At 37.9% G+C, this 26,597-nt stretch overlaps 1 protein-coding gene across 1 annotated transcript in view; it reads right to left on the reverse strand.

The window, feature by feature from the left end:
- The window catches only part of PROC (protein C, inactivator of coagulation factors Va and VIIIa), a 216,663-nt gene that overhangs the window by 30,157 nt on the left and 159,909 nt on the right, over positions 1 to 26,597 (reverse strand). Inside the window, exon 8 of the mRNA XM_044070580.1 lies at positions 1,883 to 1,997. Coding sequence (XP_043926515.1) covers positions 1,883 to 1,997 — 115 coding nt within the window. The remainder of the gene's footprint in view (positions 1 to 1,882; positions 1,998 to 26,597) is intronic.

Here is a 26,597-nt window from a genome sequence, read left to right on the forward strand (position 1 = left end):
GTGTGTGTGTGTGTGTGTGTGTGTGTGTGTGTGTGTGTGTGTGTGTGTGTGTGTGTGTGTGTGTGTGTGTATGCAAATCAAATCTCAAACAGTGTGTGTGTGTGTGTGTGTGTGTGTGTGTGTGTGTGTGTCAGCTACTTAGAACAGGGACATGAACCACTGGTTTCACACAGAGAGTGATAATGGATGTATCCATTTTTGCTCCAAGTGTACGTCTCTCTCCAGTGTCAGTGGTGAGGATTCAGGCTCCTTGACTACTTGTTGCATCTTTTATCTCCCCTTCCATATCAGCATCATACAGCAGACAAACATACACAAACACACATAGAAGCAATCATACTAAGCAGTCATGCACATTCACTCATGGTACCTTATCAGATATATCCACAATATCCCACCTCCATCCATCACACACAGAGGCACACTGACATGCACTTGCGTGCAAATTCACACACTCCTTCCCTGGATTGGCAATCTTTGCTGATCTGCATCACCCTGCATTGATTTTCAATAAGAATGCATAGATATGAGACTTAACTATGCACATGTATGCATTTTATGCACTGTCATGCACAGTGCTTGCGTATTGTGGAAGCCTATGAACTGGCACAGTATGCAAATCTACTGTGCAAAAGATTGCAGAGAGAAGCACAAGGTCGTAATTTAATTAGGTCATGCCTGCAGAGTACATTTACATGTGGCATATTTAACCCTGACTAGTCAGTAGTGCAGATCAATGTTACCGGGCAACATGCTGGCTATGAAATGGAACCCTCATGCCTATTATTCTAAGCAGCAGAAACTGCTTCATGCACTATGCAACCTGTCCATGAATACCGGTTAGAACACAACCTACAATGTTGCATATTATAAAAGAATAAACTCAGGATGATATTGATCCTTATGTTATTTTATGGTTTAGATAATTATAGCAATAATCTTAATTCCTTCAATAAGTGGGACAAGTGAATAGTGTTATATGAAAGATTATATTTACATAATAATTTTTCCTTACTAAGTGTCATACTGTACCTTACAGTACTGCTAACATTTCAGCAAACATATCAAAGTGTGAATTACAGTTCTTAAAATACCTTAATGAAAACATATTCTAAAAAACAAACTAATACTAAAAGCAATACGTCATTAAAACCCATTAACAGTAGCCTGTGAAAAGTAAATATACAATAAGACTACTTTCAGCTGTCCAAACCAGCAAAGGCAAGTTCTAGAAATGTAAACTACATTAACAATAACTAAAATACTGCTGTCAATGTTTCCTCCATGGAACCCTAGATAACTTCTTTGCACTGTACTCTGGTTTTGTGATGCAGAGGGATAGATTGTAACCCCAGCCCAGGTTACTGGAGTATGATTAGTATCACTGGCAGTGGAGGGGCCAGTCAGAGAGGGAAATGAGTGAAGGGGTATGGTGCACTTGCCTCTCCTGGGGGAGGTGGGGTTTGCATGCATTCAGAGGCAAACAAAACAGTGCAATCTCTGCAGTGGAGAGTGGACAAGGGGAAGACAGGCAAGGCTACCTGAGGGCATTGTGGAATGAGTGGTGTAGTCCACAGACAGCCCACTGTATGTTATGTCCCTGGCACCTTGATGAGTGCATGTATATTAGGACCAGGAGAAAAACTGAAAAAATGTGACTCACCCCGATGGCTGTTTGGTGAGGGAATCAGTAGGTTGATTGACCTACAGATGATCTGCTGGTCAGCAGGCATGGGGGCAAAACCAGAAAAAAGAAAACACTTCTCTGCAGTCTACCCTTTCAGAATTTCTATGCATGCTGTCATATTTCACTGGTATGATAACAATAATTATACAATTTATTAAAGCTTTACTGGGGTAATCTCTATTAGATGTTTCATACCCAGTTTTACTCGAAAACTTCCAAGTTCTTTCAAGCAGTGAGCAGCTGTGAGGACCCAGTTGTGGTGAATAAGAACTGCACCACAGATAAACCGTTTATCATCATAAAGCATAACCTGGAAGAAAAACATATAAATAATGAATAAATATTATTTTGACATTCCTGGTACTCATCTTTCTCTCTCTCTTTCTTTCATTTGCAGTACTGACTCTGAAACAGTTGGATAAACACTTTCAGAATAGTGTAGGTAATGAAAAGGAAAGATAGTTTTTTTTTTTATTATTTTTAGTCAAGAAATATAAATATTAAGTAAAAAGTCTCAAAAACATTATAGCACAATTCAAAAACTGATACAGTTCTGAGCAATTTACGAGAAACAATAAAACAAAACAAAAAAATACATACTTACACTAAAATTTAAAATAAATCCAAGTAAGCTAAACAATATATATGTATATATGTATATATGTATATATATATATATATATATATATATATATATATATATACATATATACACACACACACACACACACACATATATATATATATATATATATATATATATATATTTATATACCAGGATACATGTACTGTAAAATTTAAATCAAATCCAAGTACACTAACAATTCTATATATTTATACTATGCTATAGAGTTGAAGCAAATCAATTACACTAAAAAAGTCTACATATTTACACATTATGTGCGTGTGTGTGTTTGTGTGCACTTACATTTATATACATTGCATGAAACTACATTAAAGTGCACAAGCATTAAAGCAGAATACAAGGATGCTAGTACACTGAAAACAAACTTCCCCTTCCCCCAATAAAAATACAGCAAATCAAACATCAAGCTATCAAAAAAGGAAAACAAATAAGTTCCTTTCCCAGTCACTAAAAGCAAATCCCTGCTAGAAATGTCAGACCAAATTTGCCTGAAAAGTGGTACTTTTAGGTATAGGGGTTTTCACCCACTATCTCACTTTACTTATATATGCTAACCGTAACACTGCCCTACCCCAACCCTAACCCTCCTCATTAACTTATGAAAACCACTTTCCCATAACAGTACTACTACACAAGACAATCAATCAGATGTAAACAAACAAACATGCACCATCAAGCACACACAACACAAAATGTATCCACTAACCTAACCCTTACTCTAGCCCTAACCTGTAATTACTTGCACACACGGTCAAAAACATTAATCACCACAGTGTCAAATTGCCATTCAATAGTCTCCCAAACACACACCGCAAAATGTTCAGATTAACCCCCACTCTCCGAAGCATTCACTCACACACACAAACACACCACAAAATCTCTACTTATCTTACCTAGCCTTTACTCTAATACTAACTCAAAAACACTCGCACCCATCACGCACACACGTGCAAGCTCATACACCCACACACACAACTCAAAATCTATCTCCTTACCTAGACCTTACACTGACCCCAGCCAGTAAACACTCATACATACACCCAACCCACTTCCACTTACCTAAATAAAAATATCTTAACTTTTCTATTTGAGCAAAAACACTCAACATTTACATGCTTTGCTATAACTAATTACCTGAACAAGCAGTAAGACTACCGTTTAACACAGATACTGACTGTCGCTAATATATGCATAGAGAGACAGATGTAACTATAGCTATATTAACATATTGGTTATAGAGAACGTGTATGTGCCTATATGCCTTTAAATGTGCACTACAGTGTGAAGTGTAGGAATATTCTCAAAAACCTGTAGTCAGAAACAACCATGGATTAACTACATACCAATGATTTAATTACAAGTTGATGCTGTACAAAAAGGAAATGGCCTGGGGGCTACAATCAAGAAGGTCATTTCTCAACTTGAAAGAAATATCTGGAGTTTAGAGGTGTGATTGTGTCTTTGCCAAGTTCTTCTGCCTGTGACGTCTTTAAGACAGCATGTAATGGTAAAAGCTGTTACAGACTTTAATACTGTTTCCTGGAAACATAATCCACATGAGCAGTTCTACACTTGCGTTTTACAGCAGTCCTACCTCCAGTGCCTAATTGGACTTACACTTGTGGTGTGTTTATGGTAGATGGCTAGAGATTTTCCAATCTTCAGAACCTTGCAGTATTTCTGCTATCAAGTGCAAACCATACTTAGGCTACTAATTCCTTACAGCACTACACTGGCTGTGTTTCTGGTATAATAACAGTCATAGACGAGGTACTAAAAAGACTTGTAAAAATTATGGGGAGTGACCAGAAGCTGGTGCCACTATAAAAACTCAATTATGCTGCTCAACATATCTACTAATACCAAGCCGTACTAATATCAAGCCGGTGCAGTCTATGAGCAGACTAGCTAGGAAGGATAGCCTGGGGTCTTACTTACTGACGTTTGAGCACTTATGACACCACAGCAAACTGAAAACAAGCAGATTGAGCAAAGGTTCTGTAATCCTAGCTGACAGGAGAGGCACTGAAAACATATGGACATGGAAGGTACTGATTACCTGGACTATAACAACCTTAAGAAAGAACTCTTGGACAAAACTGGTATGACTTCTGAAGTACAGAGTATTTTTAGCTTGAACCTAACAGCACTGATAAATTGAAGTTTTTAGATACTGTAGTTGTGTACAGGTTCAAAAGTGCTGCAGTTAGAAATATAATAAAAGAGGTATTGCAATGTGATCCCAAAAACTCTGATATGCTAGTATCATTATTAGAATGCAAATTAGTTAATGTCACAATGTTTAAAACTGAACTGCCTGCTTCTAAGTATAAAACTGCAGCAGGAAATGTACCATCTTTTGTGAAGCAACAAGCAGTAAGTAATGTGCTAATTTGTTTTAAATGTGGAGAGAGTCACATTGCTAAGTTCTGTGCTACTAATATTGGAGGGAATAATGGGAAGGGAAATGTAAAAACTGAAATTCATGCTAAAAATAACATTATTCCTATGGAGTGTGACAAGACTGCAGCTGAAATAACTGAGTATGCACTGTGAAACTGTTATAACTTAGCTGGTGAGGGTATTGTATTTCTAGAGGGAAAGGATGTTCAAGCTCTCCTAGACTCTGGAAATGTGATTACTGTTGTCAAGGGGCCCCTGGCATGTAAGCATCAGATTAGTAATAGCAAGAAATGGAGATAAAATGCATTCATGGTGATAGAAAACATTCACTCTCACATGCAGAAGTTCAAACAGTTTAAGGAAGTATGTTACATCCTGTGGCTGCAACTCCTGATCAAAATCATTGTGCAATATTAGGAAATGCTTTCCCCATTGTGAAAGATGTGGGAGGAAGGAAAATTCACAAAGTATAGCAGGCAGACACACATGAAAAGAAATAGAACAGTAGTTTGACACAATAATTAAATGGGTGGAAAGCAAGACAGTGCCACTCATACACAGATCCAGAATCAAAACCAAAAGAAGAAAGCTGGCACAGAAGCTACAAAATTGTATGGAATTTGGTTGTGTTTAGAAGCAAAAAGGATCATGTTGGTTATCAGGGTTATCAAATGCATATCTCCTTGATTACATAACAGAAATGTAAAAAATGGAAGACATGGCAATAAGAGAACTAAAGGTGAACTAACAGGAAACTCTGAAGTAAAAATATGTTAAAATATACCAACACAAAGACTTACAAGAAGCATTAGCACAGGAATTAATACAAAAATAGATGTCTGGTAGCTAAGTGAGGATTCTCAGAACATTATGATTACTAAAAGTGAGATAAGCAGGACAATGGAGAGTTCTGAGCATTTTTCTGCTAGGATCAAGCAGAAACTTCAAATAAAGGCAAATGCTCAGTAGCAGGTATTTATAAAACAAGAGAGTAAAACTGATGAAATATTTTATTCTGACATACCCTTAGTAGTGAGAAGGCAACACAGGCAAAGAAAAGAAAAAGTGCGAGAATTATATCCACTTATACCAAGGAACAGGAACAGCGACCTAAAAGAACTGAACTCATGTTTGTACTGATAACAGAGACAATAAAGCAGAATGTGATTTTTGCTTACAACTTTCCTTTGTAGGTAAAGATATAGAAGAGGCTTTAGTGTCAGTGTTTTGGGGGAAGAAGCTGCACCTTCCACCTCAAGGCAAGTTACTGAAGAAAGTAACTTTCAGTTAGCAGACTTAAAGTCATATATATATATATATATATATATATATATATATATATATATATATATATATACCTTAAAAAGCACAATGGCAAAATGATACTTTAAGCAGGGAAAGATAACACATCGAAGGTTACAACAGAAGATAATGAACAGGTTATTCCTGTTATTTCTTACTCCTATTTTGAGTTAAAATATCCTCTTATAAAGATTAAATAAAGCTAGAGAAAAACTTCTACATCAGTTACTAGTTGCATATCCTTATAAAATAGTAATAATGAGGCTAGCGCATAGTCATCTGTTGGGAGGGCCCATAAGACTTGACAAAACTGGGCAATAGTTTTTTTTTTTTATTTTTAACACTTTTGTTGAATTATCACTTAAGACATAGCAAGCATACATTTGTACAAAAGAAAACAAAGTCTATTAACACATTCCCAGCTGCAGACATTATACATCACATATATTCTTTTGTATATTTATCATCAATTAAGCATTACATAAATTGATCAATATTTGCTTTCCCTTAGACCTCATTCCTCTTTCAAAAAATTAGTCTGCATGTATTGTTCCCACAATTTCATTTTTATGTAATTTGCTCCTACCATTTGTAAAAATCCCATTTCCAATTCTTTTATCTCTAATACAATAGTCAGTACTTCAAATACAATTGATGAGTCTTTGATTTTCATTTTCTAGTAATTGCTTTTTAGACAGTCATCAGAATTAAACTTAACAATGACTTACTATGTCTAGGCAATTCAGATCCTGTATCCCAGCTCAAAAATTATTTCCTTAATTACACCAATTTGCTCACCCAATATTTCTGACAGAGTACTCCATAGGTGATTTTTAAAGTCCACCAACTCATCTCATTCACAAAATGTATGGTCCCAGTTACCTCTTTTCTTCCCAATGGTATCTCCAACATTTGCCATCTACCTGAGGAAAAACTATTTGGAGTCTGCTTGGGGTGTAAAATACCTATGCAAATACTTCCAAGCAAAAATCCTAAATCTTCAAGACTTTGTTACATATTTCAAAGCCACATATATAAACTCCCATTGTTTCCTTGTGAATTGCTTATCCAATCTCTCTTCCCAATCTTTTCTAACCTCCTTTGATCAATTCCTATAGTTATTGTGCAGTAATTTATATGCCCTATTAATTATCCATTTAACAGCAGCTTCTGTTCTAGATTTGATTAAAAACTCTACCATAGCAGGTCTTTCACTTAGGATTTCCCATTCCCCTTTTCTTTGTCTGTAATCAGATATCAATCCCTGACAGGGAAGGTAGTCTCTAGACTGCAGTGCAAATGTTTGCTTTGCTTCTTCACATTCTATTACCTTTCCCTCTCTAGATATTTGCTTCCAATACCTTAGTTCCTTTGCCAGTTATCTCCAGTAAATTCTGGGCCACAGTTGCCTATTTTCTGTGTCCCTAATTGTAGTCACACCCACTGGCAAAATATCCTTTCTCTATTCTTGTGTTGGTTTAGGTCTTAGAATATATTCTGCTATACAGAATATAATATTCTGTGTGGTTCTTATTCTCATTAGGGATCTGTATTCAAAATCCCACTCTCTCCTTATTTCTTGAATTTACCCTCCTCACTTCATCATCATTCCTTTCCACTTTGGGTTATAGATTTCTGCTGGTGTTATGTATATGAGCCTTAACTGCGTAGCTCAGAAATATTCCTTCAAATCAGGTAATCCTAATCTAACTTGTTCTATTGGAAGGATCATCTTATCCCACTTGACAAGTGCCTTTTCCACTCCCAGATTTCAAGTCTTTATTACTGTGCACAGCTTCTCCTCTGGAATATGCCTGACTTGTATATTAAACTAAAGGGACTAAAAACATTTTCACTGCTTGTATCCTGCTGTCCATATTCATAAGCAAGAGCTTCAGTTTCTCAGTTTTTGTTTTATCTTTTGTTTAATCTTCTCTCATATCCTTAGCTGCCATAATAGAGTATTTTAACCCATACTCTTAAATACTTCATTTTATCATGCCCCCTTATATATTTGGGCCACTAAATGTGTGGGTACCTAGTTTACAGCTATAGCCTTTCTTATTTTCATTAATTTTATATCCAGAAAAAGACTTGAAACTGTCTGAAGATGTTCCACAACACTGAGATGTCCTTTTCTGGTTTTATCAGGTACTAAATAATATTGTCTGCAAATAAAGTCACCTTCTCTTGATTACCATACCAATTATATCCTTGAAATTTCAAGTCCCTTATTATCATTGCCAGTGGCTCTAAATATAAAGCAAATAATAACAAAGAAAGAGGACACCCCTGCCAGGTTCCTCTGTTCAGACACAGTGTCAGGAATTAACCCTCCTACTTTAATTTTTGCCTCAGACCCATCATATATCCTTCCAAATTAACCTTATTATTGTATCAGGCAATACTAATGCTTCTATTGCCCTCTTCATAAAATCCTAGCTTACTCTGTTGAATGCTTTCTCTCCATCAAGATCCACCAACAGCAGCAGTATTTTCTTATACTCTGCTTCCCTCTGGATCACTGTTCTATTAACGTTGTCAAATGTTTGCCTCCCCTCCACAAAACTGCACTGATCCATGTTTATCAATTTTGGCAACATCTTTGCCATTCTTGTAGTTGTTATAGAAACAAACAATTTACAATTCTGGTTTAAAATAGATGGGCCTATATGAACTGCATCTAATGGGTCTTTACTGTATTTAGGTATTATAGCCACCAGGACGCTGGTGCTTCTCTTTCTTTTAAAATACAGTTAAACAAACCCTTCTAAGTATTTATCGCTTTCTTCCCTCCTACTTTCCAAACTTCCACAGGAATATCAACTATTCCTGGAGTCTTTCCTGCAGAGTGATTGTTCATCTCCATTTTATCTCATCTTCTCCTATTCTAACTGTTAATTGTTGAGCCTCATCAACCTCTAACCTTGGCATATTTAAGTCTTCCTTAAATATTTCCATTGGTGCTCTTTCTTGATTTCCACATTTCACTGCTTTATACAAATTTTCATAAAATTTCCAAAAAACCTCTAACACTTCCACAGGATCTCTAGTTATTTTTATTGTTATAGGCTCCCTAAGTTTGGCAACAATTCCTTCCACATTTTGTTACCTAAATCATTGTGTTTAAAGTGTTTGTGCTCTGGAGTTATTCAAAAAAAACAGTTGCTTAACATCAAGCTTTCTAAACTCATGCAAATTATCCAGATACTCCCTTATTTTCTATTTAACACCCTGCAATTATGCCTCTTCTTTTTCTGTGTGATTTTCCCTTACTCTGCAAAACTTCAACCTTTTAGCACCTCTAAATAATTCCTGTTACTTCATAACCATATCTCTTTCTTGTATTTCAACCCTATTCTTAAATTCCACTTTCATTTTATCCCACTAAAGCTATAACTTCTGAAGAAATTTATATCTTCCTGAATAACTTTTATATAATACCCACTACCCATTCCTTAAATTCATTTCTTTTTAGCAGGTATGTGTGGAAGTACCAGTGCCCCATTTTTAATTCATTACCCTGCATCTATATCTTAGTTTTTTACTGATGCATGACTTGAAATAGAGGAATGTGTGTCAAAGCTTTCAATTAAATGCCTATGTTCCTGCAAAATTAAATTTCTGTGTAGCCTAGCCCAGTTACTGTCCCTTGAGAAATATGTAAATTCTCTCAGCATTCTTACTACTGAATTCATGTCTTCCATACCAAATATTTTCAAAAATGTCTTCAGAAATCTACCATCTTTTGTTATATGTTCCATTGATATATCTTGACTTCTGCAAATCAAATTCCAGTCCCCACCTTTAAGTATTATTCCTTGCTGAAAGCTGATTACTTCTCCCAAATTTTTCTTAAGCTCCATAATAGCAGTTTTAGGTGGAATGTAAACACATGCTAGCATAATCCTCTTCCCTTGCAAGTAGTCCCTTACTACTCCAAATCTACCATTATGTTTTTTTTCACTTCTGTTACTATTGGAGCTCCTCTAGCGATTAGTATAAGCACTCCACTTTTCCTTTGTCCCTCACACTGTGCTGAATATCCAACAAGAAATCCTTTCATTAATGTCACTTGTTTATGTCTTTCCAAATGTGTCTCCTGTAGCACCACTATTTTCACTCTGCATTTCTTAACTTACTACAAGTGGGTGCGCCTGCAGGTATTTTTTCAGTTAACTCCTATGACGCCTCTAGCCATCAAGTATTGTTTGTTCATATTTGCATTAATAATTCCAAACCCATGCTACATATAAGGTATTAGAAGATTTAATTTTAAAGTATACATGATGGCAAACACAACTGTATTGATAAAAAACACAAAACTATGCGCATCTTCAAATAATGAAGTTTATCCCTCCTGATAGGAACAATTGTCTCAAATTAACAGCTGCACACACAGGCAAAACCTAACCTAAAAGTTAAGGTTATTCATTCTAAGGTGCATGTTACAGCCTGTGCTCCTATTTAAATTGCTGACTGTACTTGTCTTATCTTTAGATGTGAAAAACAGCTTGTACTTTTAGCCTTAAAATATGCTCTGGCTTTTATTGCAGCTTGTCTACATAGAAACCTAAGAATAAAATGTACATCTGCCTTCAGCTACATTCTTCTCAAACTTAACATCTATTTTCCAAAGGAAAACTTCATTGCATCCAATGTTCTCTTATTTTCTTGCAAAAAAAAAAAACTTGTTATTAAATTAAGCCAAAGACTTTACTCCAGGCATTCAGCTATGCAAAAGTAAGAGAAAGCATACCAGTTAATCCAAGCATTCACTTATGCAAAAGTGAGAAAACATTGCAACTATTCATATATTATAATCTGTATACTTTTATACTCTATCCCCCACTTCAACAACCCAAGATTATAGTCCATTAACTTAAACATGCTTTTGTCCAGTCTTTCTCCTCTTTTTACATTGTAATAACTACATTTCTTAAACTAAGAAAGAAAAATGCACTTGCTTACTTTAGTATATTTATCACATACAGCAATAACGGAAAGTGCTTTACTATATAACATGCAATTTATATCATTAAATGCTCTATACAAATAATGTTATGAGCAAAGGTATTTTTATACCCCAAGTAGACTCCAAAGACTTTTCCCTGAGATAGACTGAAAATGTTGGAGATGTGATAGGTAATAAAGTGGTTAAATGGAAACATATTGTTTAGGAGTGCAGTGTGTTGGTAGGCTTTAAAAAAATCCCTACAAACTACTGTCAGAAATACTGGGTGAGCAAACTGGTGTAGCCATGTAACTAAGCAACCTTTTTTTAGCTGAGATACAGGATCTGAATTGCCTAGACATTGTAAGGCCTTGCTATGTTTAATTCTGGTAGCTGCCAAAAAACTAATTACTAGAAAACAGAAATCAAACTCTAAACCAACCATATATGAAGTAGTGACTATATTAACAAAGATAAAATAAATGGAAATGGGATCTTTAGAAAAGGATAGGCAGGAATTGAGTGACCAAACTTCATCAGATGGGCAGATAAATAGATGTTGAACCATGATATAGAGGAGGGACTTATATTTATGGTGGATAGGGTATCAAGAAGCAGACTGTGGTTTACCATGTCAAAGGCTTTTGACAGGTCTAAGAATATGGAAGAAACAAATAGACCCTTGTTTCTGTGGTGATTAACTATGTTGGTGAATGGCAGTAGTGCTGTCATGGTGCTATGGGAAGGTCTAAAGCCATGCTGGGATATGGAGAGTAGGTTGTTATTCTGGAGGTACTGTATTAGTTGAGTACGAACAACTCTTTCTAATATTTTGGATAAAGGTGATAGGATTGCTATTGGGTGATAGTTGGTGAGCTCTAAGGAGTTGCCTCCTTTGTGCAGTGGAATTATATATGATGTTTTCCATGAGGTGGGGACTTTGCATTCTGAGAGAGATCTGTTTATGAGAATAGAGACAGGATAGGCTATAGCTTCAGCTGAGATCCAATGGAAATCTGCTGGCAGCTTATCAGCTGCTAGAGTGGTTGGTTTAAGTTTACCAAGGAGTTTAGATATTTATTTGGTGGATACAGAGTGGAGGTGAAAACTGAGGCTATTGTTTTGTATATTGGGGTGAGTTGGGGTAGTTATTGGTGTGGGGCTGCTAGTACTATTTTGGGCATTGCAAGGGTCTGGACTGTTTCGGTAAATAATCTGTTAAACTGAGTAGGAATGTTTTCATGGTTATTTGGAAGCACAGGGGTTGGAGTCATGGACTTTCCTGGATGCAGTATACCATTTATTGAGGCCCAAAATTTTTGTGGGTTGTGAGCATATTTTTCTTGCATGCTTGTATAGTAGCTGGATTTGTAAGTTTGACTTGTTTTTTTGGCTTTGTTATGGAGCTCTACATAGTTTTGTCTCAAAGTAGTGTTTTTTTTTCTGATATTGAATCCAGGCCTTGTCCCTTTCTTTCATTATAGTTTTAGTATCTTTTCTTAGCCATGGGGCATAGTTAATTTTTATTCTAATGGTTCTATGGGGGTGCATGATGGTTTAAGATTTTTTTGAAGGTTGAGTTAATGTAGTCAACTGCATTGTCTAGAGGTAGATGTTTTATGGGGGTCCAGTTACAGGTTTTTAGAGTATTGATGAGATCAGTAGCTATAAAGGTTTTTGGTTCTAACTACTCTGAGGATAGGTTGGTAGATGGTTTGGGATCTGTTCCTAATTAGGTAGGTTGGATGATGGTCACTTAGGGTATCTGGAAGACAACCAGATTAATGTGCAAGAGCGGGGTCAGATACCAGGATCCAGTCTAAGGTGGACTGGCGTTTGGAAGTTTTGTCAATTCAAGTGGGGGTGGTTATAGTTTGGGTAAACCTGTGGAAGTTTATGAAGGCAGAGGGGTTATGGCTGGAGCAGTGAAGCCGGTCAATAATGAAGTCTCCTAATAGTATGGTTTCATGTGGAAGGGAGTTGGAGGTCCAATTAAACAGGCTTTCCATTATAGTGATGTTATTGCCTGGTGGTATATAGCCACCTGCAATAATTATATGTTTGTTGGAACTTATTTTTAATTTGGCAAAGATTAGTTCTACATCTTTGAATTCATGGGTATTGTAATCTAGTTGTTCTAAGGCAAGATGATTTTGGAATAATACTGCAACACCTCCGCCCTTTTTCTCTGATCTGTCTCTTTGGATAATGCTGTAACCTGGGGCAGTAATCTCATTATTGTGATGTTGTGGTTTCAGCCATGTTTCAGTTAACACAGTGATAGCTGGTTTGTATAGAGCTAGTAAGGCATGAAGGTCATGAATTTTGTTAAGTGTACTTCTTACATTAATGTTTAAGAAGAGGAGAGCTGAGGTAGGTCTGTGGTGTAGGGGATTTAGCTGATTTAAGTTTGGGCTGATTGATGATTTGGGTCCTGGATTGGGATGTATATCACCACTGCAAGTGAGTTTATGGAGTAGGTGAAGATAAAGTTTGGTCAATTTGTGAATGAATTTAGTTTGTCTTTGAGAAGAGAGGGGGTTAGTTTTGATTTTCAGTTTAATGCGTGGGTGAGAGAAGGGTAGGGGTGAGGTAAGGTCCCATGGCGATATAGGGAAGATTTTAGTTTGGTGGTGTTGGCTGTGGAATCAGTTTGCCAAGAGGATGGGGTGTGGTTATAAAGTTGAGTGTGGTAGGAGGAGGACAGGATGGAAAGTAGGAGTAGGTGAAGATTATTAATGGGTAGAATGATGTTTTTAGTAGTTGGGTTGGATATGTGTAACCCATGTTATCTAGTTTCAAAAAGAATGTGTTACATGCAAGGGTACTATCTATGAATGAGTGAGATTGGTGTTGTATTAAAGGTGCAGTATTAGGTGTATGTGGGAGTTTGTTGTTAAGAGGGGTAAGAGATTTGAAGTGATAGGTGGATAAGACTTGCTAATGGGAGTCGTCTGTAGCTACAAGTTGAAGTGATGTTAGGGATTTAGGAGCTATACAAGCATCAGGTAATGCTAGGTATATCGCTATAGAAAAGTGATGGAGAGTATGGTCGCAAGAGCTATCATTTTATGTGTTAGAGAGCTGCAGTATGGCCAAGAAGTATTGGTCAGGTAATTGGTATCCTCTAGTTAAGAGAGGGTAGCAGAGATAGTGAGTTAGTAAATACGGTGGGGGGGGGGGTACTTGCTAATTTATCTGTAATGATGTTCTTGAATAGGATTTATATATTATCAAGTTATTTGTACTACGTTCAGATATGCATATTTACTGCAGTATAAAATATTAATTATAGGTAATAGTTAATGGTTATAGGGTGGTGTGTATAGAGAGGTGGTGGAGGAGATAGGGATTCTATGTTGGAGGCAGGAAGTAGGCTAGAGTGTTTGTGAAAAACAGGAAGGGGAGGAGTGTTTGGGTAGGAGGTAACAGGTGAGAAAGAACAGAGTTAGTTTGCAAAACTCTAAGAAAATAAGTTGACAAGTAAAGAATTTTACTATTGTGTTTACCACATCTAGAAGACAGAATATCTGCAGGTAGAAATTCTTTCTATTGTCCAGAAACAGAAATAATTACAGGTTTTAAAGATAAAATTGTGTAACTGTTTTCCAACTTCCAGTTCCAGGCAAGCTTCTACAGATAAGTATTTTTGACACAGGTGTGCTAACTTTTCGTTTTCTGTTAGCTTGGATACCAAAGGCAGAGGTGACAAGAATTATGTAATCTGAGATAATCCAACAGAAATATTTGATAGTAATTTAAGCAGAGAGTGAGTCCATGCATTTTGCATCTTGTCTTGGATCTGAACACATCCATCTTCAGCACTTCTCATATGTATTTGTTTTGCTCTGTAAGTAAGGCTTAGATCATAATATCTCTCTTAAAGACAGGAATGTAGTAAGATCAGGCTAGATGTTTTCTGTATTTATGTGAGACTGTCCAGCAATGTTGTTTTAAAGTATTTTCTGTTATTCTGAACTCTGTTGTCACTGTGTTGAGTTGAGTATTGTCTTGTACTTTTATTATTTATTATTTAATATATTTAAACATTTTAATTGTGGCTGGTTTGTTTAGAGTACTTGCAAATGTATTTGGTGACACTGTATAAGCTACTCCAATAGCTTTAAAAGTTTGGTCACACTTACCAATTGGATAATAGTAACATTGCACAGTAGAGTTGGTCACCCTTTGGGAAGGGCCTTATAGTAGCTGATAAAAAGCTGGCTGGTGGCAGTGTTTACTACCTTATAGTCTGGGCAGAAGGGGGCATAGCTAGAGAAAATGTGCCAGCCTTCCTCAGGAGTGTCTGTGTGTTTGTATATAAATCAAATCTCAACGTGTGTGTGTGTGTGTGTGTGTGTGTGTGTGTGTGTGTGTGTGTGTGTGTGTGTGTGTGTGTGTGTGTGTGTGTGTGTGTGTGTCTGTGTGTGTGTTAGCTACTTGGCCATGGACACGAAGCACTGGTTGGACAGAGAGGGTGCTGGAGGTTTTGGCTTGACCACTCGGCTGAGATTTCAACCCTATGGCTGTGCCAGTGGGGACTCTTATTGGGGATCTGGAGAGAGAGGGAGAAACCATCCCCAGACTGACTGTGATCTCTGTGTACTCTTAAGGGAAATTGTACTTTACTGTGTGTGTACTTGTCATCCTCCCAATGTGCACGTCCCTCACTGGTGTTAGTGGTGAGGATTGAGGCTCTTTGATTACTGGGCCTGTGCAGGGGCATCACTCTCTCTATGAGCTTTATTATCAGAAGTATGATAAGCAGTCTCCTTGTGTTCACTGGTTCTCCTTTTGTTGGACAAACATTTTATATTTCCTCCTTAGTCTGTTCTGCATCAAAAAATTACTGATTCTCCAGTTAAAAATATTCTGAAGACAGCAGGATACAACAGCTTGAATCTCACAACTGCCTTTCAACATTCCCTAATTGCTGGGATAAATTTGCTTCTCTTCTGCTTGGTGTACAGTGAATAATCATTTTCTACAAATGCTCTGTCTCCAATTTTAATACTTTTCCCTTCTGCCACAATTTTTTCATGATCAACTTTTTCTGCTGGTATGACTGCATCTTTACTAATACAGGTCTTGACTGGTTTCTAATGGCCAGGTTTGGATACAGACAATGTGCCCTATTTATTAACAAACCCTGCAGTGGAATAACAGTCTAGATTTTTATTTGTGCTTTCATAAAAGTAATACAGTCTGTTCCTTTCAATTTCTTTGGTACAGCAGAACATTTCAGGTTCTGAGTCATTATACTCTTTAAATGCTTTGTTTACTTTGATCAGCTCTGAACACATTTGACTTATTCTGATTTATTTTTTTCTCTAGATTACCTGAACTCATGTCATGCACCAAAGCTGGTGCCTTGACCTGCTTTTTGCTCAACAGCAGCAGGATTCTTCTCAGTCAGTATTTACTCTTCACTTTTTCTAGTTGATTTTCTTTCAGGCTGTCTGAGTTTTTTTTTTTCTTTGCTGGCATCCAGGCAGTGTAGTTATTAGGCAGTAACTGAATTTACTAAATCTGGCAGAGTTACTGGCCCCTCTCTCTCAGTTTCTTTTTTTCACCGGGAAAGCTGAAATTAAGCTGTTGATCAGTGTGCAGCCATCTTGGAACTTGTCCCATAACTGAGGCAATAGTATTAGTCTGAAGTTACAAGTCAGTCATAATGAAAAAGATGAAAAACTTCTGCTATTCTTGTCCAGAATGACAGAAAATTGCACTCTATTCAAGATATAAAGTCCCCTGATCCAATGTCTATCATAGATGTACTATGTGAATACATTGCTTTGGATATCATGAGACTAATACTAAAAATTAGTAATGGATATAAGTACACACTGTGCATTATGAACCATGCTACCAAATTTCCAGAACCAGTGCCATTAGACAAATGTAATGCTAAAACTATTAGAGAACCGGTGCTTAATATATTTAGCCTTCAAGGATTTTTTTCATATTGGTAACTCCATTAAGCACGGATAGTGGCAAGTATTTTAGATGCATGTTGACTTAAATTCTTTAGTATGAAATTGTTTTCAGTATTATCACCTCTAACATTTCCCCTTATACAGTCCAGATAATAAAAAACAGAGACTTCTGCTTTTTGTGCCACGTCACAGGATGTTTCTCCAGTATATTACTAATATTTTTACCGTGGACTGTATAGTGATATTTGTATATCAGGATGTAAAGCTTCTTTGCTCTTTTCCCAACACAGAAAGATTTGCACCCAGAACATGAGGCAATGGTCACCACCCTTTCAGAGGCATATGTAAAAGAGTCCTGGAATATAGGGGTAGAGCTTAAGGAATTGGTGAGTTGTGATTTGTCAACTCCCACATCATAGACACTCTCACACGAATCAAAGGAATATTTCAAAAGCATGAGAAAAGTTCTATTAACTTGGATGCTGACAAACATTTCCCTTTCATGTACCTTGCTCTATCATTACAGCTAAATGTGCCTTTTTAACCTATCCTATAAATGCTTCAACTAACTAAGGCAGATATCCTCCTGGTATCAAATCTGGTTTTCAGGGCTTCCCATTCCTCACAAAAAAAAATATCATTTTTATTGAGTGTACCAATTCAAATACCTTGAATTTTCAATACATTCCTTTTCAAATATGGAGGGTGCATGTTATATGCCATAATAGCATAGTTCCTATCTCCAGTAGGGAGCTCTACCACAGCTAGAAGATGGTCTTCCTATTATTGCCAAAGCCTCAAAAAATTCTTAGCTCTGCAAACTCAATCTAATCAAAACTGTAGATTTATCACATTAGCCTCCCTAAAGAGAACACTGATGCTCAGTCCTAATGAAAGCAAAATGTCTTTCTATAAGTGAGAGATGCATACTCTCCCTAGCCTTCATTTTCTTCTCCAACCAACTCTCTCAAAGAGCCTTATCCTACAAACTTACAACACCTTCCTCTCTCTCTGAACTTCCGCCCGACTTACAAAACTCCACTGTACTGACGACAGCTTCTCATTAATGGCACTTCGGACATAGGAGTCATTCCACTGCAAACCTAAGAGACATCACCTCCTTCCCTAGTTTTAGACATCAGCTCAAGAAATGTTTTAAACATAAGAGCTGCTTATAAATGTTTCTTCACAAGGCATTACTGAAATCCATAACTCCATTATGGTCACTCTGTTCTTCTTCCATACATTCCTTATAACTTAATTCTAAAATGCCCATGTTTTATTAACCCATATATGTATCCTCTCCCTGTCTCTTCTCCACACTACCTCTCCTTCCCAATCTCTAGCACCTCCCCTTCCTCATGGCACTCACTTCCATCTATTCTACTTCATTCATTGATCCTCCTGTCCTCCATCGTCTACTTGATCATTCTGCCTGTTGCTATAGCACAAATTAACTTACAGTAACTCTGTTAATATCATTTTATGTACCTTGATATTAAGACAGATTTCTGCTTTGTTAGACTTCTGCAAAGTTTTTATGTTTTCACATGCTGGGTCTTACTCCCATTATGGTATACAGACTTCTACAATGTTGTTACAATGTTTCTGCACATTTAATATTGTATTTATACTCTTTGTCTGTACTTAAAACTATTACTTTATGTGCTATTATGGAGTCTGAAGACAGTCCACCTTGATCAATGTTCTACATTAGTCAATAAATGGTAATTAAAATAAATAAAAGTAAATGAAACAGAACTCCAGCATTCAAAATCCAATCCAACCCAGAGTATACCTTCTCTACTAAGAGCAGCTATAATAACCTAAAGTGACCCTGTCCCTCATAACCTTACTATACTCCTGATAGAATCCAATATATCTCTGATGAATTTAATACATTTACTCATTTTAAAATAATGAAGTGATGTGCTAAATATCAACCTTTTAATAACAATTTTGGTTCAAGACTTCACTCAGTAAAGCTTAATTCACTCTCTCTTAACAGCATCTTATATTCATACATCCTTAAATCTCTTCACCAGTTAAACACCTTGATATCATTACATACAAAGTTAATAAGAACAATCATATTTCAGCCCCTTAGAATGTTTAACAGCAATTAAATACCCATCCATTATATACTGACCATTAAAATGTTTCTTAAGATTTAAGGAAGCCTTATACAGAAACCCATAATAATCTTCCTTAATCAGTAGTAAGGGTAGTAACAATTATATCCTAAACCTGTATTAATTAACTATTAACACAGTCCCAAACAGTTATATAGATTCATCATCTTTGAGACCCTGTTTAATAACCCTGCTATATATAACCACTACTGTGGTACCACTCCTCACAAAAATAAATAGATAGGTAGATAGATAGAGAGATAGAGAGATAGATAGATAGATAGATAGATAGATAGATAGATAGATAGATAGATAGATAGATAGATATACAACTACCTTATTCTTTCCCAAATAAAGCAGAACACATCCACCAGAACCCAATAAATCTCAAATGAGGGAGAAAAATAATTCCCATAAAAATAAGGACCTCCTAATATACTTGTGACTAAACAGAGGGCTCACCTCATACAACTATGTCCATCAACAGACACAGTAGTAATGGAAAGAGAGTATTTCTCAAATTAAAATCAACTTAGTAAAATGTATACCCAGGTGCTGACTGGTCAGCAGCATTCCATTATGTTGACTTAATCACGTTACCTCCACCAAAACTAACACAATTCCTCAAATAAGTCCAGAAGCATTTAACGAGAAACTAAACCATCCAAATTATAATCATCAAGCAATTAATGACCGAATTATAGGTCAAGTAATCCTTGATTTGACTCTGTAGCATAGAAAGAAAGCCCCAGCTATAACACAGAGAACCCAACTGCAGTTAGCCGCTAAGTCACTGGAGTATCTAGATAGGAGATGGTAGGAAGGAGTTGCAAATGCCAATTTGCCTACCATAAGGGAAGCACTTTATAGCAGGTAAAATCAGAAGTAACTACAGTTATGGACTTGGCTTACTAAGCTGGAGATGGCATTCCTCATTTGCATGTAGATGGTCATATCCACATGCAGGTGGAGGGCATAGTAGGACCTCATCCTAATGGTGGTGTTCACATTAGCCACCAGAGGGATGAGTTAAGGTTTTAACCAGAAATAAATCTAATAGCTTCCTGACTGAATGTCTCTGTCATCAGCTCTCACTTTACTGGAAAAAAAAATAGGTTAACTAACTGCAGAGAGCTGATAGTTTGCAAGTACCAGGGGATAAAAAAATCATACAAAAATATATAACCTCAATAAAGCAATAAGAATTACTTACAAGTCTTCTTGTCTCTGCACTTCCCTATACTTCAGTCATAGGAACCTCATAGTTCTAAAAACATGACCAAGCCTCAACAATTACAACATTTTGGCACCATACTTCACATTCATAATCACACACTGTGAACTCAACGCACAATCTCCATTCAAAATATCCAAAAGAGATAAGATCCTAAACAGCCCAGCCAAGATGGCTGCCTAAGCGCAACATTTTGAACAGAGCCTACAGAATGTGTTCCCAGGAAGAAAAAACTACCCAGATTGAAAGATAAAGTGAACAAGAGCAAAGAGGAAATATGGCTTCTTTTAAGGCTACAAATAAGGGAACCAATTGTGCATTTTGTTTGAAAAGGTAATTACTGTAGGCCAGGATGTGACTTCCTTGAAACAAATGATAGAACAGCAACAAGCAGAAATGGAAAGGGAAGCTGTTAGCCTACCTCCCAGCCTACAAGCATTAAAAAAATCATAGCACTGGCCTTTAAAAAATCACAGCAGAGGGTTAGAAAGAGGACCACTTTCTTATTTTTCATAACAGAAGGTCTTTATATACTAGGCCCTATATAGCAGGTTTTAGTAATTTTCAGTATAGGCTTAAATTATGTATTTACTAACATATGTTCTTTTAAACAGGCCTGAATTTATGAGGAACATCATAAATCTAGGAAGAGCCAGGTTAAATATGAGGGACAAAATCATATCATTATACCTAAATCATAGCAGTTAAGAGGTGTGTCTGCAAGATATGAAGGAAAATAAAGCAGCAATTAAACAGGAGTTGCAAGAGCAGATTCACAGAATATAGGAACTCAGAGGAATAGTAAAAAAGGCAAGGAGAAAACACTGATGATCTTGAAAATCAGTTAAGGACTAACAGGATAACTGGAATAGAAGAGAAAGTGAGCAAACAGTCAACTGGACAATTTTTATTGTAGCTATTACATGACAGATTTGTGATACCAGAAAATCAAGAAAGAGTAACAGAGAGGATATACAAAGTGGGATGATAGCAGGCAGCAGCTGCAAGCAGATCCAGACATAATTTGGCATGTTTATATTTCTTGGTCATAAAAAATGAAGGAATAAAGCAAGACTTAAAGTTATCCCATTTGGAGGGATGTTCATGAAGTTGGCTGAGGATTACTTGGAAAAACTATAAGAGAAGGAAAGCTATGCTGGATGATTTAAATGAACTAAGAATGAATGGAACAGCCATATGGCTGAAATACCCTGCAACTCTGGAAGTACAGCAGGATGGGGAATGGCACAGGTTACACAATATGGACGGTGTTCAAAAGTTTAAACAAAGGCATTACAAAATGTAAACAACCCAGGCAGTAAAACAATCTGAATCATTTGTAAGATATGGTCTGAGAGAGCAACCTCAGCTGTAGGAGGAGTGACACAGAGAAACCGGGAGGACATGCAATGTCAGATGCTGAAATCCCCCAAGGAAGAAGACAAGACCAGGAAGTGCACAGGGGATGCATGCCAGTAAAAGAGGTGAGAAGTAAACAAACAAATCACAAAGGCAACCACAAGGGGATGAAAACAAGATGCAAGATGGAGAAGGGAAAACAAGTGAAAGAGTTACATCAAAAAGACAGAATAACAAGTAGGCACAATAAGAGAGAAAGAAGCAAAACGCTTACAGGCAGACAAGGTAGAGCTCTAAGGCAATGGTAAAATGTTGCACTGGATCACTTGGGAGACTCAGACGTTAGCTGCTGATCAAAAGAGGGACTAATCAAGCTGGACAGAAGTATAAATGATGGATGATAGAGTTAAAGAGGTAGAAGGCAGGACTACAGAAGGACCAAAAGTGACCACAGAAACAGAGAAGCAATAAATAAGTTGAATGGACAATGAAAGACAGGTGATTGTAGACAGTGCAGGGAGGATGTATTAAATAAAAATGATCCTTAGCTTGTGAAGCACACCCTAGGGAACACATCAAAACATTAAAAACAATGGGATGAATTGAATGAATTCTTGGGGTAATGGGGTGTAATGCAGTCAAGAAAGTCATAGGAGCAAGCCTCCGAGGTAAGAAATATATATGCATAAGCATGGCTCTGATACCTAAACAAGGAGAAAGGAAGTGTATGGCTTTCAGTTGGTTGTTATAAAGTATTAAAGTGAAGGTAGTAAACAGGAAAGACATAAGAAGTGGAAGGTAAGGGTGAAAAAGGCATTGAGGAGACATATTTGTAATGGTAAGGAGAAGCCTGAAATATTTTATGATAGTTATTGATGTCCCTACAGGTAGAACAGGCACTGGGAGTGACAGGGAATGCAGTAGTCAAGTTTACTGTGTTGGTCAAGAGGTTTGTAAAGCAGTAACATTTGTAGAGATATCTGTAGAGATATTTCTATTCTTGCATACAATACAGTTAAGGAAAAACATCAGAAGAGTTGATGACTGGATCAGTGTGTAAACTGAGGAAAAGAATGTGTAGAACATTGGGATGGGAGAGTACTCTGGAAGGAGAATGTGTAGAAAGTTGGAATGGGAGAGTACTCTGGAAGGAGAATGTGTAGAATGTTGGGATGGGAGAGTACTCTGGAAGGAGAATGTGTAGAACATTGGGATGGGAAAGTACTCTGGAAGGAGAATGTTGGGATGGGAGAGTACTCTGGAAGGAGAATGTGTAGAACATTGGGATGGGATAGTACTCTGGAAGGAGAATGTGTAGAATGTTGGGATGGGAGAGTACTCTGGAAGGAGAATGTGTAGAATGTTGGGATGGGAGAGTACTCTGGAAGGAAAATGTGTAGAATGTTGGGATGGGAAAGTACTCTGGAAGGAGAATGTATAGAATGTTGGGATGGGAAAGTACTCTGGAAGGAAAATGTGTAGAATGTTGGGATGGGAGAGTACTCTGGAAGGAGAATGTGTAGAATGTTGGGATGGGAGAGTACTCTGGAAGGAGAATGTGTAGAATGTTGGGGTGGGAGAGTACTCTGGAAGGAGAATGTGTAGAACGTTGGGATGGGAGAGTACTCTGGAAGGAGAATGTGTAGAACATTGGGATGGGAGAGTACTCTGGAAGGAGAATGTGTAGAACATTGGGATGGGAGAGTATTCTGGAAGGAGAATGTATAGAATGTTGGGATGGGAAAGTACTCTGGAAGGAGAATGTGTAGAATGTTGGGATGGGAGAGTTCTCTGGAAGGAGAATGTGTAGAATGTTGGGATGGGAGAGTACTCTGGAAGGAGAATGTTTAGAACGTTGGGATGGGAGAGTACTCTGGAAGGAGAATGTGTAGAACGTTGGTATGGGAGAGTACTCTGGAAGGAGAATGTGTAGAATGTTGGGATGGGAGAGTATTCTGGAAGGAGAATGTGTAGAACGTTGGGATGGGAGAGTACTCTGGAAGGAGAATGTGTAGAATGTTGGGATGGGAGAGTACTCTGGAAGGTGAATGTGTAGAACATTGGTATGGGAGAGTACTCTGGAAGGAGAATGTGTAGAACATTGGGATGGGAGAGTACTCTGGAAGGAGAATGTTGGGATGAGAGAGTACTCTGGAAGGAGAATGTGTAGAATATTGGGATGGGATAGTACTCTGGAAGGAGAATGTGTAGAATGTTGGGATGGGAGAGTACTCTGGAAGGAGAATGTGTAGAATGTTAGGATGGGAGAGTACTCTGGAAGGAAAATGTGTAGAATGTTGGGATGGGAAAGTACTCTGGAAGGAGAATGTATAGAATGTTGGGATGGGAAAATACTCTGGAAGGAAAATGTGTAGAATGTTGGGATGGGAGAGTACTCTGGAAGGAGAATGTGTAGAATGTTGGGATGGGAGAGTACTCTGGAAGGAGAATGTGTAGAATGTTGGGGTGGGAGAGTACTCTGGAAGGAGAATGTGTAGAACGTTGGGATGGGAGAGTACTCTGGAAGGAGAATGTGTAGAACGTTGGGATGGGAGAGTACTCTGGAAGGAGAATGTGTAGAACGTTGGGATGGGAGAGTATTCTGGAAGGAGAATGTATAGAATGTTGGGATGGGAAAGTACTCTGGAAGGAGAATGTATAGAATGTTGGGATGGGAGAGTACTCTGGAAGGAGAATGTATAGAATGTTGGGATGGGAGAGTACTCTGGAAGGAGAATGTTTAGAACGTTGGGATGGGAGAGTACTCTGGAAGGAGAATGTGTAGAACGTTGGGATAGGAAAGTACTCTGGAAGGAGAATGTGTATAATGTTGGGATGGGAGAGTATTCTGGAAGGAGAATGTGTAGAACATTGGGATGGGAGAGTACTCTGGAAGGAGAATGTGTAGAATGTTGGGATGGGAGAGTACTCTGGAAGGAGAATGTGTAGAACGTTGGTATGGGAGAGTACTCTGGAAGGAGAATGTGTAGAACATTGGGATGGGAGAGTACTCTGTAAGGAGAATGTTGGGATGAGAGAGTACTCTGGAAGGAGAATGTGTAGAACATTGGGATGGGATAGTACTCTGGAAGGAGAATGTGTAGAATGTTGGGATGGGAGAGTACTCTGGAAGGAGAATGTGTAGAACGTTGGGATGGGAGAGTACTCTGGAAGGAGAATGTGTAGAACGTTGGGATGGGAGAGTATTCTGGAAGGAGAATGTATAGAACGTTGGGATGGGAAAGTACTCTGGAAGGAGAATGTATAGAATGTTGGGATGGGAGAGTACTCTGGAAGGAGAATGTGTAGAATGTTGGGATGGGAGAGTACTCTGGAAGGAGAATGTGTAGAACGTTGGGATGGGAGAGTACTCTGGAAGGAGAATGTGTAGAATGTTGGGATGGGAGAATACTCTGGAAGGAGAATGTGTAGAATGTTGGGATGGGAGAGTATTCTGGAAGGAGAATGTGTAGAACGTTGGGATGGGAGAGTACTCTGGAAGGAGAATGTGTAGAATGTTGGGATGGGAGAGTACTCTGGAAGGAGAATGTGTAGAATGTTGGTATGGGAGAGTACTCTGGACGGAGAATGTGTAGAATGTTGGGATGGGAGAGTACTCTGGAAGGAGAATGTATAGAATGTTGGGATGGGAAAGTACTCTGGAAGGAGAATGTGTAGAACGTTGGGATGGGAGAGTACTCTGGAAGGAGAATGTTTAGAATGTTGGGATGGGAGAGTATTCTGGAAGGAGAATATGTAGAACATTGGGATGGGAGAGTACTCTGGAAGGAGAATGTGTAGAATGTTGGGATGGGAGAGTACTCTGGAAGGAGAATGTGTAGAACGTTGGTATGGGAGAGTACTCTGGAAGGAGAATGTGTAGAACATTGGGATGGGAGAGTACTCTGTAAGGAGAATGTTGGGATGAGACAGTACTCTGGAAGGAGAATGTGTAGAACATTGGTATGGGATAGTACTCTGGAAGGAGAATGTGTAGAATGCTGGGATGGGAGAGTACTCTGGAAGGAGAATGTGTAGAATGTTGAGATGGGAGAGTACTCTGGAAGGAAAATGTGTAGAATGTTGGGATGAGAAAGTACTCTGGAAGGAGAATGTATAGAATGTTGGGATAGGAAAGTACTCTGGAAGGAAAATGTGTAGAATGTTGGGATGGGAGAGTACTCTGGAAGCAGAATGTGTAGAATGTTGGGATGGGAGAGTACTCTGGAAGGAGAATGTGTAGAATGTTGGGGTGGGAGAGTACTCTGGAAGGAGAATGCGTAGAACGTTGGGATGGGAGAGTACTCTGGAAGGAGAATGTGTAGAACGTTGGGATGGGAGAGTACTCTGGAAGGAGAATGTGTAGAACGTTGGGATGGGAGAGTATTCTGGAAGGAGAATGTATAGAACGTTGGGATGGGAAAGTACTCTGGAAGGAGAATGTATAGAATGTTGGGATGGGAGAGTACTCTGGAAGGAGAATGTGTAGAATGTTGGGATGGGAGAGTATTCTGGAAGGAGAATGTGTAGAATGTTGGGATGGGAGAGTACTCTGGAAGGAGAATGTGTAGAATGTTGGTATGGGAGAGTACTCTGGACGGAGAATGTGTAGAATGTTGGGATGGGAGAGTACTCTGGAAGGAGAATGTATAGAATGTTGGGATGGGAAAGTACTCTGGAAGGAGAATGTGTAGAATGTTGGGATGGGAGAGTACTCTGCAAGGAGAATGTGTAGAATGTTGGGATGGGAGAGTACTCTGGAAGGAGAATGTGTAGAATGTTGGGATGGGAGAGTACTCTGGAAGGAGAATGTGTAGAATGTTGGAATGAAGGAGAATGCATTGTTTTTACTACTGAAGGGTTCCACATGAAAAGGTACAAAAAAACCCCAAGCTTAACAAATTCATTATTGTATGCGTTTCTTCTGAATCACTTTCTGTATCT

The sequence above is a fragment of the Protopterus annectens genome, chromosome 4.part1 (assembly GCF_019279795.1).
Source record: "Protopterus annectens isolate FY-2018-M chromosome 4.part1, PAN1.0, whole genome shotgun sequence".
Lineage (NCBI taxonomy): Eukaryota > Metazoa > Chordata > Ceratodontiformes > Protopteridae > Protopterus > Protopterus annectens.